The sequence below is a fragment of the Pleurodeles waltl genome, chromosome 6 (genome assembly GCF_031143425.1).
Source record: "Pleurodeles waltl isolate 20211129_DDA chromosome 6, aPleWal1.hap1.20221129, whole genome shotgun sequence".
Taxonomy (NCBI): Eukaryota; Metazoa; Chordata; class Amphibia; order Caudata; family Salamandridae; genus Pleurodeles; species Pleurodeles waltl.
In genome coordinates this window covers 76,263,782-76,282,909 of record NC_090445.1, presented here as the reverse complement: position 1 = coordinate 76,282,909, position 19,128 = coordinate 76,263,782, and the positions used below count along the sequence as shown (strand labels likewise).

General features: G+C 43.3%; 1 protein-coding gene across 1 annotated transcript in view; it reads left to right on the top strand.

Moving 5' to 3' along the window:
- LOC138301862 (E3 ubiquitin-protein ligase TRIM39-like) overlaps window positions 1–19,128 on the top strand; it is a 134,875-nt gene that overhangs the window by 76,215 nt on the left and 39,532 nt on the right. The window contains exons 4-6 of the mRNA XM_069242354.1: window positions 11,901–11,923; window positions 12,533–12,645; window positions 14,741–14,767. Of these exons, the coding sequence (XP_069098455.1) occupies window positions 11,901–11,923; window positions 12,533–12,645; window positions 14,741–14,767 (163 nt within the window). The remainder of the gene's footprint in view (window positions 1–11,900; window positions 11,924–12,532; window positions 12,646–14,740; window positions 14,768–19,128) is intronic.

Below are 19,128 nucleotides of genomic sequence, written 5' to 3'. Positions count from 1 at the left end.
GTGAATTACATGGGCTGCTCAGCACTTCTTTCAAGACTCCCTGCTTCACGAAATCGCCACTTTCATCAAGACATCTTGTGTCATATTGAACTGTGGAAGCTGTGGAAACACTACATTCGGCTTCAAAGTAACCTTAATCGGTTCCACTCCCTTGATCAAATCCACTTCTTTTCCTGTCAGATCCCACACAGTTTCTTGCACTGTTCCCTGCAAATCAGAATGAAGCTCTTTCACAGAAACATCAGAAAAAACTCATATCAATGGGTATTCTTCATTTGTATTTTCACACTCAGGGCCTCGTTATGACCCTGGCGGCCGGCGGTACAATGGTGGTAACACTGCCAACAGGCTGGCGGTGTTCCGCCAGTGTATTATGACCGTGGAAAAATTAGCCATGGCCATACCGCTGGCCCTTCCACTTGACCTCCAGGCTTCAGCTAGGCCGTCATAATCCCCAGGGCAGCAGTGCAAGCACCGCTGCCCTGGGAATTATGAGTCCCCAACTGCCAGCCTGTCCATGCCGGTAAATACCGCCATGGAAAGGCTGGTGGTAAGGGGGACTCTGGGTGCCCCTGGGGGTCTCTGCAATGCCCATGCTCTTGGCATGGGCAGTGCAGGAGCCCCCAGGCACAGCCCCATTGCGCATTTCACTTCCCGAATTTCGGGCAGTGAAATGCGCGATGGGTGCTGCTGCACCCACTGCACATCAACATAGCTGACAGCTCTATTATGAGCCGGCTGCAATGTTGATGTGACTTTTCCGCTGGGCCAGCGGACGGAAATGCTGAAGTCGTAATGAGGGCCTCAGTCTGTTGAGCTGGATCTTCTTCATCATCGCTGTTTGTCTGAATCTCAATTCCAGTAGTTGAACAAGTAATTTAACATTTTGTTTTGCACAATAAGTCCCTTCCCAGTAGAGATACTGGACTTGAATCACATACTATAAACGTATGCAGTCCCTGGAAGTCGCCAATCTCAACTTGCACTGGATCTGTAATCTGATTTGTCAAATGCTTATTCGCTACTCCTACAACCTGAACCGTTCTTCCTGAAAGTGGCAAATTCGGAATTTCTGCACTTCTCATGGTCAAGTGTGTAGCTCCTATGTCCACCAAGAATGAAACCTTGTGACCCATCACCTTCCCTCTTACATAGGGTCCTCGCTGATCTACTTCTAAGGAAGCTGCAAGCACACATGGCTCCCCGTCTGAACTATCGCTCATCCATTCATCATTTATTTAATTTTTACTGTATAACGGGAATTGGTGCACTGTGTCACTACTTCTGTCTTGTCTCTGACCCGTGACCTGTTGAGTAAGCATAATCTATTGCTGCTCGATCAGGGCTTGAGGTATCTGCATTTCCTGTCTAGGTACCATAGGAACCTGGTGCTGCATTGGTTGCAACTGTGTCATCTGTGCACGCGGCATTTCCACCTGCTGCATGGGTTGAAAATTTTGGATCTGATTCATGTTATTCTGAAAATGTGGATTAGGACCTCTCATCCTTGGTACTCTTACATTTTGAAATGTATTGACATCACCATTCTGCTGAACAACACCTCCTGCACCACCGTCGGACATTTCTGCTTCAAATGTCCCACGGCTCCGCAAATGTGACACAGTAACATCTTCTTCATTCCTTGCACATCATTCTGAACCACTACAGTATTCAAATCTGGACTGCGATTCATATTAACTCCACAACCCCTACCTCTCATCTGAGGTTGGAAAATAACAGTTCCCTGCTGCTGTGATATCTGTTGCACAAAAGTACCCTGTACTCCTGTTTGAGCTGCCTCAATATGTATCACCATTGCCTTTTCCTTCAACTTATTTCTGCTTCACCTCAATCTCGTCACTACAGTATTTCGCATACTGCAACACCTCATCAATCTGCTTTGTTTGCCAGCAAATCAAATGACTTTTAATCATCTGACCTATTTCAGGTCTCAGTCCTTCCACGAACCTGAACACAAAATGCAACATATCTTTCGGCTCAATTGCTTCGTGCCACTGTACTCCTTGAACGCTTTCAACAGTCTCTCATAATACGCATGTATCAACTCCCTTACCACCTGCACTATCCTATCAATTCTCTGCCAATAAATATTTTTAGGAAAAATTCTCGTTTTCACCTTATAATAATGCTTTATTACTTCAGGGGATGGTGCACATGTGCTTCTATCCCTTTCTGGTTCTCGTTGGCCAATCCACTGCTCTCTGCTCTCTTCCTCTCAACCCACAAATCCACTGGAACCACTATTTCCAATAAGGTATTTAGGTCTTCCATAGGCATTTTGAAAGCTACACAAACCTGTCTGTCTGCTGATACAACTCAACTGGTTTCTCCCAAAATTTTGGATAATCATTTGTGAATGAGAGAATATCACTCCTATGCCAAGGTACATGAACAAACTGCCCTCCTGGAATTTCTCTCATTGGTAAAATCTTTACTGGATCTTTGTACATTTTCAGACCCTTCTTGAGAATCTCGTTTCCTTTTATCTTGTTTTTTTACCCATCTGCCTTCCCATTTCTCCAGTGCGTCTCCAAACCTGAGCACTCTGCAGTAATTCTTTAAGGTGTGCTTTCATTCAGGCTGACCTCATGTGTTCAAAATCTTTTGCCTCAAAATCTAACCTGTAGCTCCTTTTCAAATAGTTCGTTTTCTCAATCTCTATGTCATGTTTTTCTGCCAAATGTGCCAATCTCTGATGTATTTTGCCCACCTCTCTAGTAATTCTCGGACACAAGTTTCTCAGCTCTGCTTCTGTGTAAGACTCTAACCTGTTCACCCCTATTATTCCCTCAATCAACTCAGTTGCTTCCACACTCAACCTAACACAATCGATCTGATCTTCACTCTTGGAAGCATTCTGTGGAGTTCTCAACTTGTCTAGCCACTCATTCAGCTGCTGTGCTGTCAATCCCTGTAACAAAATGTTACTCGTATTTAGTGATGGCACCTGCTGTACCACTGCACTTGGAGTCTGCGGAGTCAACAACTTTTAGCTCTGACCTGCACTCTGACCATTTACAGAATTGGGAAGTGCAACAAGTGGACTGAGATCCATTAAGTACCTTGATTCATCAAAAGTCTGACCCTCTAGACTCTGAGACATCTCGCCCTTCTCTCCTGTGATTGGTTTCTTCTGCGCAAATAATGGTACAGCTGGACCAACAGTAATCAGCAGCGATATGGCATCTGGGGATGCTCTAGCACCTGTATTCTGTGGAAGAGTAACTCCCATACTCTGATTCATTACCGGAGTCAAATCTGACTGTGTCCCTGTCATTGGTGTAAACCTCTGCATACCTTGTGGCTGTGCCTGGGGCCTCAAGATCGGAGTCAGCTAAGTCTGGATCAACAATGGTCTTGGAACCACTTGCTCCATAGGCACCACTAAGTTCAAAGTTGGCTCAAGAATCGTCACTTCAGGATAAATTCTCTGTATTGGTGGTGGATGCAACTGTGCTTGGACCACTGAAGCAGTCAACACATTAGGATTACCCTGCACACCCTGTGTCTGTCCATCATTAGCTTGCACTGGACTCACTGTCCCCATTGCCTGTGCCGGGGCCGTTGGATCAGCGCTAGTACTCGGACCCCCCCTCATGCACCACATATGGTGGGGGTCGGTCTCTCAGTATCTGAGTAATAAGATCCTCGTCATCTGATTCCTCTTCCACCACGGAAGCCCTTTTTGCCTCTTTACTCCCAGAAGAACTCTTATCACTTTTGCTAGTCGCTTTCTTCCCTCCCGTCCCATCTTCCTGTGTAATAGCAGGAAACAACTTAACATCCTGCAGTGTCCCTGTTCTCCACTTCTTTTGTTCCCAACCCCATCTCGCTTCTGCTAGAGACTTCTTTACCTTTCTTACTCTCCTTTTAAATTTTATTTCCTGCTGTTGTCTTGCTATCAGCTCCCAAAACGCTAATGCCTCAAACTGTGCTGGTCTCGGAAGGGGCCTTGTTTCATACAGCTCCATCTGCAACTGATTCAAGATTCTCAAATTAAATGTTCCATGCTCAGGAAACGTTAAAACTCCCTGTTTCTCTGTCAATTTGCACCATTGCTTTAGCCAAAGACATGGCGCAACACCTCACTCCTCCATCACAATATAAGCTGGAGAATTTTCCGGGTGGGTAGGCTCCTCTACAGTCACTTTAATATACGTATCTCCCTTTAGAGCACTCCTAAATGCTTTAAAAAAAACTTCATCTTTCTACTGTTTGTGTATTCAATTCAAATCAGGAAATGACTTTTACTCCCAAGATTCCTTTCACCCACGGTCTCAACCAATTGCCTCTCATGGACGGCTGCCAATCCGTGCACGACCCTTCTCACTAACCAACCTATTCCAGCACGGTTCAAATGATGTCACACTCACACGTACTGCGGACAACAGTCTTGCGGCTCATCCTCCGAAACTCCAATACACTCCAAAACTAATGCAAATTATTGTGAGCACTAATCAAAAAAAGCAAAACCCAAAAACAAATCTGCTGGTTTACTACAGGAAGGGTAACGCAATCGCTTGAGAAACCTTATGGATTTTCACTGATGGCCCTTTCACTCATGCAGCTCTTTCTCGGTCTTCCTGATTCGCAAGCAAAATTTGACCCGCAAATTTTACTCTCAACTGATCAATGGGTCTGTCCTGGTGCACATAGTACTCGCCAAATCTCAGTCGAAATAAATCTCTCCCACAGTTTAACTCACGCACTGACTTGTTAACCATGCCCGATCAACCTACTAACCCAAACAGATTACAACATATAACCAAGTGTCTCCTACACTTTTCAGTATACTCCGGAGTCTTGGACCACACAGGGTCCGTACATCAACAACCACGTGGACAATTTGTGACCATAAAGTGCCACACATATGTGAAGTTCGATGACTTCCCTACTCTCGTACTGTGTAGTTCGCACACTCCTACTAAAACTTCCTCTGGAGTACGCAGACTCCCTACTTCCCTCACATACGTCACAATTCACCTACGATTTGCATAAGCTGTGCAAGTGCAACCTATCTCTCTCGCATGATCACTAAAGTGCCGAGAACATACCCAACACAACTAGCAGGATCCAGGATCTGGGAAAGTCATTTCTGGGCTTAAGGGAACATCATTCTTGCTACAATTGCCATTTTGAAAAACAAAATCCAAATCTCAATACTAATGAATTACTAACCCAACTTAAACTACTGCCATAACCATTGGTCATCACCTCATCCAAGGAAACTAACCATCAAGCTGCTACCAAAAACTGCTAGTGCGTCGGTCCTTAATTACAAGGTGATGCGTATAGGTCGATGAACCTTTTGATTCGCATGGAGTATCCTAGCTATGATGTGACCAATGTACACATTAATCAATGCACAAATTCAATAACCTTTAGATAAAGCATTAATCAGTAAAAGCAATAAGCATCACACCATGACTTTTCAGCCATGAATAACCACACCTTAATATACGTTTTTAGTAGTTTTATTTCCCTCTTTGTTACAATACTAAATCATGAGATTAGCATTAATTAGCCAGAAGATGCCACGAACATTATCTAATCAAAGCTTGCTTCAGAATACATTCTAAAGCATTGGCACAAGTCAATAAGAAGATCAAACACAATAACTCAATCCTATTCATAAAGTTCAGCAGAACTGTCCGTCAATCATTTGTCTCTGTAATCTGTCACATTGTCATGTAAGGAAAACCTCATCTAACCCAGATTAGCATCAGCAAGTCGGACTTCATGCAAAACAATTTAGGAACAAGAATTTAGAAACCATCTAGCCAAGAATGCTATTTAGACAGCAAAGTTGGTACCTAGAAAGGAAAGGCACAAAAATATAATTTCAGTCACATTGTCATATCTACCTATCCACGTATGGGTTAGCAACAGAGTCAGCCTTCGTCGTCTGGTCATCAGTCGATCAGAATCACATCCGGCTCTCAGTCAGAGAGTATGAGCCCAATGACAGAATCTCAAATCACCTCTGCAGTGTCGCAATTTCAATATAAGGTCTGCTCTCGCAATACCTTCCCCTAACATCTGATCTCTTTTCCCTCTGTCACATTGTTATATCAAAGTTACCGAGGCTGTCCCCCAGTTTCCAATTGGTCAATTAATCATACGTTATGACTCTATCCAATAGTTTTACTATTCTAAATCTATGAATTCTAATATTTCACAGTTCACATGTCGTTGATTGGTTCGCTTTACGATGTTCTCATCATCTGGCTCGTCAGGTATCAAAAATGTTGCTGCATCTTCTCCAGTCGGTGTCTTCATTGTTCACGTCCTGGAAAAGTACATCTTATCCATGTTATACACAAAAATGATACATTACTAGTAGCTTCATCTCCTGTCTGTCGATTCTCATAGAAAACATCAACTAAGCATTGTTAGAAATGGGGTCTCTAGTTGGCAGTCGGTTTGCACCCTGTCCAAGTAGGGACCCACACTCTAGTCAGGATAAGGGAGATACCCACTCAGATAACCCCTGCTCACCCCCTTGGTAGCTTGGCACAAGCAGTCAGGCTTACCTCAGAAGCAATGTGTAAAGCATTTGCACATAACACACAGTAATAAGTGAAAACACTACAAAAGGACACCACACCAGTTTTAGAAAAATAGCCAATATCTATCTATATGAAACAAGACCAAATACGATAAAAATCCAACATACAGTAAGAAAAATATGAATTCTGCAAGATTTACTCAAAAGTACAGTTCTTTGAAGTCGATAGCTCCACCTGGGGCTATCACAGCGTCGTGATCAACAAAACCAACAGTTCAGGCCGGCTGCAGAGTTGCGGGCCAGCTACGGTGTTGGGAAGACCCATAAACAGTACCTTGGATTTGCAGGGCGTCGTGATCCTCGCGGTGAGCTCTTCAGAGCGGCGACCCTGATGTTGCGGTGTTGGTTCTGGAGTCAGTGCTGGAGTTGTTTGGGCCCTTGAGGTCACACGTGTTACAGATCGAACTCCAGGCTGATAAAGTCAGGTGCTCCAGCGTGGTTGGCGTCGGGGCTGCGGTGCGAAGCGGGAGGTGCGATGCCCACAGATCACAGTGCAGGTAGCGGCTTGGTGACGACGTCCAGTGGTGTCGGCGAGACAAGGGCTGTGGTGTGAAGCGGGCGGTGCGACATGCGGTTTCCACAGGTCATGGTGCAGGCAGCGTCATTGCTGAAGTGCTGTTGTCAGTAGGCCCAAGCCAGCGGTGCGGGACGGGACGGTGCTTTTGACCCTCACGAGCGGTGTCCACAGGCCACGGTGCAGACAGGATGCCTGGTGACGACACAGGAGTCGATGGTGCTGCCGTCGGTGGACCGAGGTTGCGGTGCGGGATGGGACGGTGCCTCGTGTACCTCACGAGCGGTGTCCACAGGCCACAGTGCAGGCAGCGGCGCCGGTGTCAGCAAGAGCATCGTCATCGGGGAATGCGACTCCGTGTGGCATCGGAAGGTCACGGTGCAGGCCAGCGGCATCGTTGGCGGCGTCGCAGTGGTTTCTCCTCTTTAACAGCCCAAAACACACATTTCCCAGTGCTGCAAGTCAAGGAAACTGAAGTCTTTGGAGTCCCAGAGACTTCCAACAATAGGCAAGCTCTACTCCAAGCCCTTGGAGAATTTTCTCAAGCAGGACACACAGCAAAGTTCACCCTTTGCACTCTTTTCAGGCAGAAGCAGCAACTGCAAGCCAGTCTAGCAAAGCAACACAGCAAAGGGAATGTACTCGTTCTTCAGCTCTTCTCCTGGGCAGAGGTTCCTCTTAATTCCAGAAAGATTCTAAAAGTCTAAGGCTCTTCTTATACCCAGTTCTGCCTTTGAAGTTGGCAAACTTGAAACAAAGTCTCAAGTTTTTGCAAGATCCTTCCTTTTCCAGGCCAGGTCCCAGACACTCACCAGGGGGTTGGAGACAGCATTGTGTGAGGGCAGGCACACTCCTTTCAGGTGTGAGTGACCACTCCTCCCCTCCCCTCCAACACAGATGGCTAATCAAGATATGCAGGCTACACCCCAGCCCCCTTTGTGTCACCGTCAAGGTGAGAGGTGTGAACAGCCCAACTGTCAAACTGACCCAGATCGACAATCCACAAACAGGCAGAGTCACAGAATGGTATAAGCAAAAAAATGCCTACTTTCTAAAAGTGGCATTTTCAAACAGACAATTTAAAAACCAACTTCACTAAAAGATGTATTTTTAAATTGTGAGTTCAGAGACCCCAAACTCCAAATTTTTATCTGCTCTCAAAGGGAATCTGCGCTTTAAGGATGTTTAAAGGCAGCCCCTATGTTAACCTATGAGAGAGATAGGCCTTGCACAGTGAAAACCGAATTTGGCAGTATTTCACTGTTGGGACATATAAACCACACTAGTATATGTCCTACCTTAAACATACACTGCACCCTGCCCATGGGGCTACCTAGGGCCTAACTTAGGGGTGCCTTACATGTAGTAAAAGTGAAGATTGAGGCCTGGCAAGTGGGTACGCTTGCCAAGTCGAATTGGCAGTTTAAAACTGTACACACACACACAGACACTGCAGTGGCAGATCTGAGCCATGTTTACAGGGTTAGTAATGTGGGTGGCACAACCAGTGCTGCAGGCCCACTAGTAGCATTTGATTTACAGGCCCTGGGCACCTCTAGTGCACTTTACTAGTAAATCAAATATGCCAATCATGGATAAACCAATCAATAGTACAATTTCTTTAGGAAGCACTTGCACTTTAGCATTGCAAACCAGCAAAAACAGACCTCAACAAATAGGAGGAAGAAGGCAAAAGGTTTGGGGATAACCCTGCAAAAAGGGCCATTTCCAACAAGTATTTTTACTAAAACAATGAGCAGTTAACGGTTAGTTAATTTTGTCAGCATTTTCCATTGAACTTAAATACAGCTTCTGCATGAGGCCTTGCAAGACTAGGCCAAACATTTCATGTTAATTTTGATTATAAAACTACACTCCAACACAACCATCCAGGTATACAAATATTTTTGGAACCTAATATCTCCAAAACTACTGAATGGATTTACACCAAATCATTAAAAGTTAACTTTCTGGACAAAGGTCTACTCTCCTGCCAAATCTGGTGTAATTCTGTTCAGCAGTCTGTTTTTCCAGTAGTGCTATTATAAAGAGGTTTATGGAAAATGCATAGGGATTTTGTGTTTTGGGACCCCCCCTATTTTTCTTGGCCTTCACTTGACAGATTACCCCAAAACTTTCCATGCCCAAACTAGACAAAAAGTAGCACTATAAAAAAGTTGTGTGTGTGTGTATATGGTCCTAAACAGCAATGTGTCTAACTGCCGGTGCTGCGTCGGAGCAAAGGACCAAGCTCCTAATTATAAATGCAAAGGGAAAACGCTGCACTCCCGGGGATTGGAAACAGCAAAGCATTTATTCCTGTAAGTATTAGGCATTCATGGCACCACTGACGCATTTCGACTTCCGTCTTCTTCATAGTGATTTCCGCCATCAGGAATAACAAGAAGTATGCTGGTATTTGTAGATAAACATAAGTAACAGCTGAAAAGGCTTACACAGAGGCTGATCATATCCGTCGCACATCCATTCCTCTAAATTGCAAACATGTGAGTGATTCAATAAATGCAATTGTCGGGATACTTTCACGTTAAAATTCATTGATATTCATGTTGTAACTGCGTTCAATATCAGTTGATCATGTCCATTGCCCCCTACATTTCAGCCCCGGGAACCGGTTCCTGATAAAAACAAAATGGCGGCCGCAGTTTCCTAGTCAGGTTGAGGCCAGTCAATCAGTTTCTTTTTGTGGTGCATGGATCTGCTGATCGACCCGCGGTAGATCTGCGGTTTATCTGCATCCTTAGATATCTATATTTTTTGCCCTTTAATATCTTTAAAACCACTGAACGGATTTACACATGACAAAAAGTGTGCTTTCAAGACCACGAGCTAGCTTTCTGCCAATTTGGTGTAATTCCGTCCAGTGGTTCAGGCTGTAGTCGTGTTCAAAATCCTTATGGTAAAATGAGTGGGGAAACATGTTTAGGGGCCCCCCTTTTTTCTTGGCCCCCACTTGACAGCTCATCCCAAAACTTTCAAGACAGCGGCTGAACCGACTGAAGTATACCTTTTGAAAATTTTGTGAAGATTGATCAAGCCGGCGCCAAATTTATTTGCAAATCAAAAAACGCTCTTCCTATTGAAATTAGGTCCTAACTATAACAGCCCACTGGCAACCGCCAGTAGGTAATATATATGTGTGTGTGTGTGTGTATAAATTTTCCAAAGGAAGAATGTTTTTTGTTTTGTTAATAAGTTTCACACCATTTGACGAAAAATTAAAATGTTCATCCACCTCAACTCTTTCCTGGAGAGTTTTGGGGTGATCTGTCAAGCAGGGGCCAAAAAAATGGGGGATCCCAGATGCGTTTTCCCCATGCAATTTCCCATAGGAATTTCAAAAAGCATTTAGGGCAAAGAAGATCTCAACAGAATTAAACCAAATTTGTCAGAAAGCTAGATCTGTACTTGAGAAATGTGCCTTTTGTGAATTGGTGTAAATCTGTTCAGCTCTTTTTGAGAAAGTAAGGTCCAAAGGTTAGTAATATCTGGACGGTTGGTCACGCAAGAGTCTTGCTGTATGCCCGCTGTAACACCAATTAAAAAAATAATTTTAATTTGCTGCAAGCTATTTTTTTTTTTCCCATCAGCTACTTCAGTGCACCAGGACTTGGGTGCAACATCAACAGAAATGTTGCCACCAGCTTGACCCCGTGTTATGAAATTAACCAAAAAATAAGTAATCAAGTGGGCAGGTTGGGGATACCCATACCCCTGACTCTTGTGGCGGGTCATTGGAGATGTCATCAGTGATATCATCAAAGATGTAATTTAACATGTCATAAGTGATAACAATGATAGGTCATAAGCAGTTGTAGTTATAGTCAGCTCAGTACACTATATCTGGTAAATGTCAGTGTGCTTTTTGTTTTAAGACCATTGTTTTTATATTATTACAGGCCTAACTATATAATATCTCTTTAACTTGTTTTTTTCACTAAAAAAATATATAGTTCTAATTAGTAAAAACAAAGGTTAAAGGGACATAATATTTAGGTGAATGTCAGTTATAAGTTAACGTTTTAAACTAAACAAAAAACAGAAATCCACTAGTTATTTTTATCTCAAGTAAATCTAACTCATGTCCTAAAGTAACTATAACTTAAGCATTCAGTCAAGTAATCAAACAATTTTTGACTAGCAAAGCATGTATCTAGGCAGTCCTGAAGTTACCCTATGAATTACATGTTGATGCAAAATAAAGCATCCTGTACTACAGAGAAAACAAAGATGCTTGGTGTGTTGCTTTTTTCAACTGGCTGCTGACTGTCTCCGAATAGTTGGAATTCTTGACCCTTAAGAGGGCTATAATGGAGATCTTTTGTAACTCTGGCTTGGGCAAAGTTTATTGTTAAATATAATAAGCGGCCCTTTCCTTGGTTAGATGCCTGTGCTGTCTTACTATCCTTTGCTTGTATGACTTCCAAATCAAGCATTTGCCTGGCAAGAGCTAAATTGTTGCTGATCCTTTGTCAAGAAGCAAATGGCAAATCATCTCTTCTCCTTCTTTAACAGAACTAATTTTAATTTTAAGAACCATTTATCACCCTCGTTATAATGATGTATTTTGATGTTGTTCTAGAATCCTGTTGTGTTGAATGCTTTCATTTGTTGGTCAAGTTGTTGTAAGTGAAGGTCAGTAATAAGATGTGTTAATATTTGTACATATTTGTTGATGTTTGTAATTAATTGTACATGTCTATAATTGTTTCCAAAAATACTAATTTTACTGTGTATATAATCTCTTAGTTGACCTATTTGTGTTTATCTCTCCAGAATACAAAGAGTACATTAAGCAGGTATGACTCATTTTTAATTTGGAACATTCTACAGTCCGTGGTGGATTGTTCTAATAGCATAATAGGCCTTCGCCCTCCAGCTGCACCGGTTGTTAAAGGCCTTCGCCTTCATTATAGTCCTTCACCAATTAGGTTCAGGGTCTTTAACAACCAGTATAACCCTTTCCAGCAAGCTATATTATATAATCTCTTATTTGTGGCTACTTGTTCTCATTGCTTCTTTACTTACTAGCCACATTGTTAACAATCTGTGCCTTTCTGATTTTTCTTTTCTTATTTTACCGTAGCTATTTCTTCTTAAATCTTCCGCTTGGAATATCTGTCAGTTTAATTATCAACCCAGGTGCACTCCTTGTCTGTACATCACAGTACTATGCCCCTGTCCAATCCTTTATCATGGGAGATCTCTCATTCTTCCATTATCTCAAAGCATAGACTGCCTGTCTGTTTGTACCCCCAGGCATTTCATTCCTTATTTGTCTCCTGTGTACCTCTTTTTCGATTTCAACTTCCTATCATTCATTGAACACCATTGAGGATTGCTCTGTACTGCTATTACGTTTTGAATAGATGGAAATTTAATAGCCTCCCTACTTGTCTCTATCCAAGGTGTGAAAATGCAAATGTTCAGCATACAGATTATGATATCTTTATGGAGAAAGAAGAGAAGACAGACGTGGAAGATGGAGCTGACTTGCAGATCAAGATAATCAAATCACTTGGTGAGTAACCATAAACATGGTTAAAGTAATTTTAAAGTATGCCTAGTAAACTTTAATTGCACATATTTGCCAGATAACCAAACTATCAAGTTGGAAATTGTGTATGTATTTGTGGCTTCTAAGACACTCAAAAATACACTTAATATAGTCATTAGACTTCACTTTCAAGTTCTGTAAAATATATCTAATATATTTTATTCCCAATGTGATGGTCCTCGGGGTTCCAGCCTCAAAAAGATAAGGTCAAGTGGGCCCATTGTAATGTGTTGTATTGAATGCATGCATATCAGTATCTGACTCAGCTTCTCCGATTATATCTTTTTTTCAGCAGGTATTTAGGGGATGTGTATTTTAAATGCCAATATCAGCCATGCAATGGACCTGGTTTTTATCAATCAAAAGTGATATTTGACTTCAGTTCATATGAAAACTACGTAGGATCTATTTTTGTTAGAGCCTGATTAAGACACTTATACTAAGAGGATGACACCATATGGCCTTTATCATAACTTCTAGGAATAGCCTAATATTAAATTAGTATTTGTAAGGCTGTTTTTGAGGGTTAGGTCCCTCCTCTTGTAAATGTAAATGTACTGTGTAGAAAAAGATTTGAGTTGGATACAATTCTTTTGATTTATAAATATATATTTTTTTTTTTTTTTTTTTTAGAACTTAAGTCACAGCTGTGCTTTACAACAGTCTCTATTTCATTCTGTTACGATATAGTTCTTGCGCAAGAAACTATATATTGATGTAGCCAACACATGTTTCACCCTGTGTGGCAGTAGGCCTGCAGGTTTCTGAAGGCTGACTTTTATGTGCCAGTTATACAGATTAGTTTTGTGAGTATGGTGCAACGTTGTTCTCCCACAAACATGCCGTGAGCTCTGTAAACAGTGATAAGTTCACATTGTGCCTTAAAAAAAAAAAGGCAGCACAGTTGTGACAGATATATATAGTCTTGTTGTGTGGATGTTGGTGGAAAGGTAAAAGGGAGGGGCGTGGAGGAGTCTGTTATAGCATGCTACAGATCATGGTTGGATTTCTTTACCTAAATGTCATGTGCAGCATTGATGTCTTGGTGAAGTATAAAACTTATGTGCATTAAGTGGTTGTGTCTGTTGAGCACAAGTCAGGAGCATCAGCTAGTAGCAGATTGGTAGACAGAAGTGGGGGCTTGGAAAGACAGTCTAATATTTACTTAAACATCAGTGCTCAACGTGACATTAAGGTAGAGAAATCCAGACCTAGCTCTGTAGAACACTATAACGGGCCTTGCCCCTCACCTTTTTTTTATTCTACTAACACCCATAGAATACAAGAATAGGCTAGAGGCATAGAGGTTGTCCAGTTGCAGGCTACCGTAGTTTAGGGATGTGGACTATGGCATGAAACATCTGGCTCCTGCTTTTTCACCAGGTTCTAGGAACTACATGGAAGTTTGCTTGGACTGAGTGGATAGTGATGGGGGATGGGTGCCTTGAATCTTGTTCTGGAAGCATGTGGGTGCTCTGCTTTGCAGACTCTTGTATATGATGTACAATAGTATTATTTCCTGCTCAGGGTTTGCAGTAAAATGCAAATCATCATGGCACATAAATGTTGTGCCATAAATGTAGTAATTTTTTTATTTCGTTTTTTTTGTTTAAAAAATGTAAAGATAAATGTGTTAAAAAAGAAATATGGTTTGTATACTTGTTGGGCAAAAATGTAATTCAGGAGATCTTTAATAGTTTATTGATATTGGTGATGGCTGTGTCCTGGTTAAGGGCTAAATTTGCGGTCAGGGATAAGCTCAAGATAGGTTTGCATTAGGGGTGGGCGTAAAGTAGATGTTATGGTAAAGGATGGGGTTAGGTCAGGTATTGGTTTCGGAATGGGTATAAAAATAGAGGTAGACGTGTTAGATTTATGGATTAGTTAGGTTTAGGATTGATTGAGCAGTGGTTAACTGTTAGTATGAGAGTTGGTGGTGGAGTGGGAGATGGTGTTAAAGTGATAGACATTTTCATAAGGTTGTTTTTCAAACTATTATTGTATTTTATGTGTGTGTTTATACTCTATTTATTTTGTATTTCCTGTGTTGTTTTTCTAGAGTGGAGATGGGCCCGCAGCTTTGCAGGTAATTAAGGACAGTTTTCCTTTTTCATTCATCTCTTAATTCTCTTTCACTTCTTTATGGTGTACAATTATTTGCATTGAACTGTACCCAGATGTCTCTGAGCACATTCTGTGTTATATTGCACATTTGTTAGCAGTATGTAGCATATCAGAGGGTCTCTGTTGCAAGAAGGATGGACTCCATGCCTGTTCTGATATTGTTCATGCTTCAGCAATAAAGTGCATCTCATGGTTTTTCTGTTATGATTGGGAAAGCTGCCTGTTTTTATCAGTCACAGTGGTTGAGTAATTGATCATCAGCAGTGCCACATAAAGGCTCTTTATTTTTGGTATCCAGTCACAATCCTGAAGCGGAAACCTTAAAATATAAAATGTCAACACACAAATCTCGACCTGCCAATAATCACTTGATTGATGCTATTGGCTTGTACATATGCTCCTGCTTCTCAGGGGGTGTTTGGTCATTTAACTAACCAGTTCCTTCCGTGTACCTGACTGCTCACAATATTGTATTAGAGACACCTTTCTGTTGTGAATAAAGATCAGAGCTCGGCACCAGCCAGTAGGGTGAGAGTCTTTATTAGGAATTATAAAGTTCACAGGAGATGGAATCTTGGACCTGAAGGACCAGATGGAAGTCTGGATGTGTAATAACCAACAGTAAGAGTTGCCACCTCTGTGTCTGTCCCATGACACATAGCGGTGGCCTATGAGGATGTATTTCTCCCTGACTAATCAGTGCATGAGCTGTGCAATGATCAACTGCAGAGGCTGCATCTATCGACTTGCTGCAAATTCATCAAGATCCCTTCACTGACTACAACAATTATTTTGGAGATCCACTGCAGAAATGAGAACCACTTGTTTTTCTCTAGACCCATTCAGACAATGCACAACATAACTAAGGTGACCTTTGTCCAGATCAATTTTGAGTTTCATTGTAGGTAACTTGGACACAATGGAATATAGGCCTCTGTCTTCCACAACCAGGATATTTTTCAACATTAATTTGGTTTTGTGGATCACTCATTTGTGGGACCTCTCCTGGGAAGTGCACTATCTTTATTTTTTTTAATTTCTGGAAAATGTATTGTTATGTTATGTCTATTTTGAGAGTGCGCTAATCAACTGTGAGGGTATCCAGGTGATTGAGCAGGAGTAAAGGTGAGATGTCCTTGCATGGTTATTCAAAAAGCCAGGCCTTCAGTCTCTTGTGAACTCAAAGAATTCTAGAGGATGCTCTGTTAGAAGGGAGTCTATTCCAAGTTTGGGGTGCGATGTAGGAGACCTCACCCTCTCCTCCTGTGCTTTTGTGAATTGCGGGGGTGTTTGCAAGTAAGATTGAGGCTGAGCGTAGGTGTCTATTGGAACTGTATTCGGTTGTTCGGGCATACTGGTTCGATGTTGTACAAGGCTTTGGTTGATGGGGAGCCAGAGGAGCTCTCTGAGGTGAGGACATATGTGGGTGTGGCATGGGAAGTTTGGGGATGAGTCTTGCAGCAGCCTTTTGCATGGTCTGTGAGCAGCTTAAAGATTCCGGCTTTGAGTGCATTACTGTAGTAGTTTGCTAGTGATGAGTGCCTCAGTGACTGTTCGTCTGGTGTTCAGTGGCAGCCATTTGAAGATCGTTAGGCACATGCGTACGATGTGGAAGCAGGCAGTGGTCACTTCGTTGACTTTTGCCCTCTAATTGAGCTTGTTATCCAGGGTGTTCCCCAGGTTTCTGGCATGGTCGTTTGGTGTTGGTTCTAGATTGGTTGGCCACCAGGTGGCATCCCATAGGGAGGTCTTGTATCCAAAGACCAGTGTGGGAAATGGCCCTTTCTGCAGGGTTATCCCTAAACATTTTTGTCTTCCTCCTCCTGTCCTTGGCTTTAGGCCTCTGGGCACCTTACCACTGCTAATAAGTGCAAAGGTGTCTGTGCTCTCTTCCCTAAAATATGGTATGATTGGCATACACCTGTTTGGCATATTTACCTTCCCTGTAAGTCCCTTGTAATGTGGTATAGGATATACCCAGGGCCCGTATATTAAATGCTACTAATGGGCCTGCAGCGCTGACTGCGCCACCCACAGAAGTAGCCTTTCAAACCTGCCTCAGACCTGCCACAGTAGTGCCTGCATGTGCAGTTTATTGCCACATTGACTTCATGTTTCAAACTACTTGAAAAGACCTAAACTCCCCTTTTACTACACCTACGTCGCCCCTAAGGTAGGCGGTAGGTAGCCCTGTGGGCAGGGGTCTGTGCATGTAAAATGTAGGACATGTCAATTTTTTTTACCTCTCCTAGTAGTGACACAAAACCTATCTCGTTTTTCACTATTGTGAGGGCAGCTCCTCCAATAGGCTAGAATTGGGAATTCCCTGCTATAATTTTAAGTGGTAATTTGTGATCTGAAAGGGGTAGCTTGCACATGTTTGGAATGGCAGTGAGAAATCCTGCTTACTGGTGTAGTTGGATTTTACATTACTATTTTAGAAATGCCACTTATAGAAAGTAGGCATTTCGCTGTGCTTATAACTCTAATGCTTTGCAGCCTTGCCTCAATCCACGTCTAGGGCTGAGTGACAGCTACACTTTGTGCATACTTTCCAGACAGCCACAACACAGGAGGGGCTGGGTGTGACAAGAGAGGCATCTGCATCCATCTGCATACTGATAGTCATCCTGGGCTAGGAGAGGGACGAGGTTGTTCACACCTTTCATGTCAATAGGTTGTGTCCTGCCTTCACATAAAGGGCTGATTTACCCTGTGCTGATGTCCGGAGCCAGAGCTTGGTTGAAAGGGGTTTGTGTTACACTTGAAAGGGTTCCTTTGAAGTCATCCCCTTACATCAGACATTTTGGAGTCTAAGTACAGGGGATCTTACCCCTTGTTTTTTTAGAGCACGTTTGGAACTGGAACTGAACCTCTGTCAGAATGAATGCTGCACTGCACAAAGACCTCATCTTAACTGCCCTTCTGCTGTTGCTGGGCTGCCGGCTACTTGCAGGGTGGCCTAAAGGACTCACTCGGTTGCTTTTCTGCTTGTTGCCCTGCTGCCAGTTGCTCCCTAACTCTGTTCTGCAAGGATACTGTGGCGCTGCAAGGAGAGAACGCCCTTAAGACTGCAGGTTTGGTTGTGGTGGTCTGCCTGCCTTGTGTTCCACTCCCACTCCCAAGTGTTCTCCCGGGGGCCCAGCGTGTGGTGAGCATTGGTTGCTGCCCCTGTCCCAGCAATTTTTGTGCAGGGTGAGCTCTTTATATTGTTACTTTACTTGTACAATTATAGCGCTTATTGTATGGTTTATATTGTTACTTTGTGCCATTTAGAGCATGGTAAGCGCTTAACATTCTTCCTTCTCTAATGCATGGGGAGCACTGTGTGTCCTCTGGGGCCGTGAGGGACTGCCCCCAATGTATTTCAACATTGTGCGTGGGATGTGCCTCCTCCACGTGCCAAGCACAGTAGACACTTCTCCTTCTCATCGTATATGAGCGCTTGCCAAAAGTTTACATCGGGATCACATCACTTCTCACCTTCCTTTCACCTCTCACCTCTGGACAAGTCGGTTTCATGGTGAGCGCTTCATTTGTGGTGCAGATTGGCACAGTGTGAGCATGGTGTGCGGCTCCTGCTGCTCGGGGAGATTGTCGCCGCATGACTTTCTCCCGTACCTTTCAATGCGGCTGCACTCAATGCGTTGCCTGACAATCAAGAGCAGCCCAAACATCACAGATGTGTCCACCTGACCCCGCCTCCATGGGTACAGGGGAGACTGGGAGAGAAGCCACAGGCCTCTGATCATGAGCCACCAACCCAGCTGATAAGGGAGTGCCACGGACAGGTTCTTGGACTCCGATGTGAAGGGTGGCAGTCTGCTTTTTTAGATACTTCTCAGGAGAAAGAGCAGAATCCAAATTAAAACCTAGAAAGAAGATGGCACACTAGCAGAAGTGACACCGACCGAGGCGCCTTCAAGTTGGGCCTCAACATCTATCACCACCTACTGAGACACGAAAAGGGAGGCTCTGGCAAGCTGCATTGAGGCCAGCACCAACCAGACCAAGGAACTCTTCACCATTGTCAGAGTACACCTCCGACCTAGCCACTGAACTCGATTCCTGCCTCGTAGGAACTCTGCGATGCTCTAGCAGACCACAGCAAGATAGCCACCCTATACAGAAACTTCGATCCCCAACCCACCTGTACCCCCACCCCCTCAGCTTCCCTACATCACTAACACAGCCAGTAAACACCCGCTCAATGTATGGGAACCGCTCAGCATACCAAAAGCTATGGCCCTCTTAGACCCCATCCATTCAGGAGGGATCGGCCACCAGGTCACCACCATCCTCAATGCCTCCATCACCACAGCC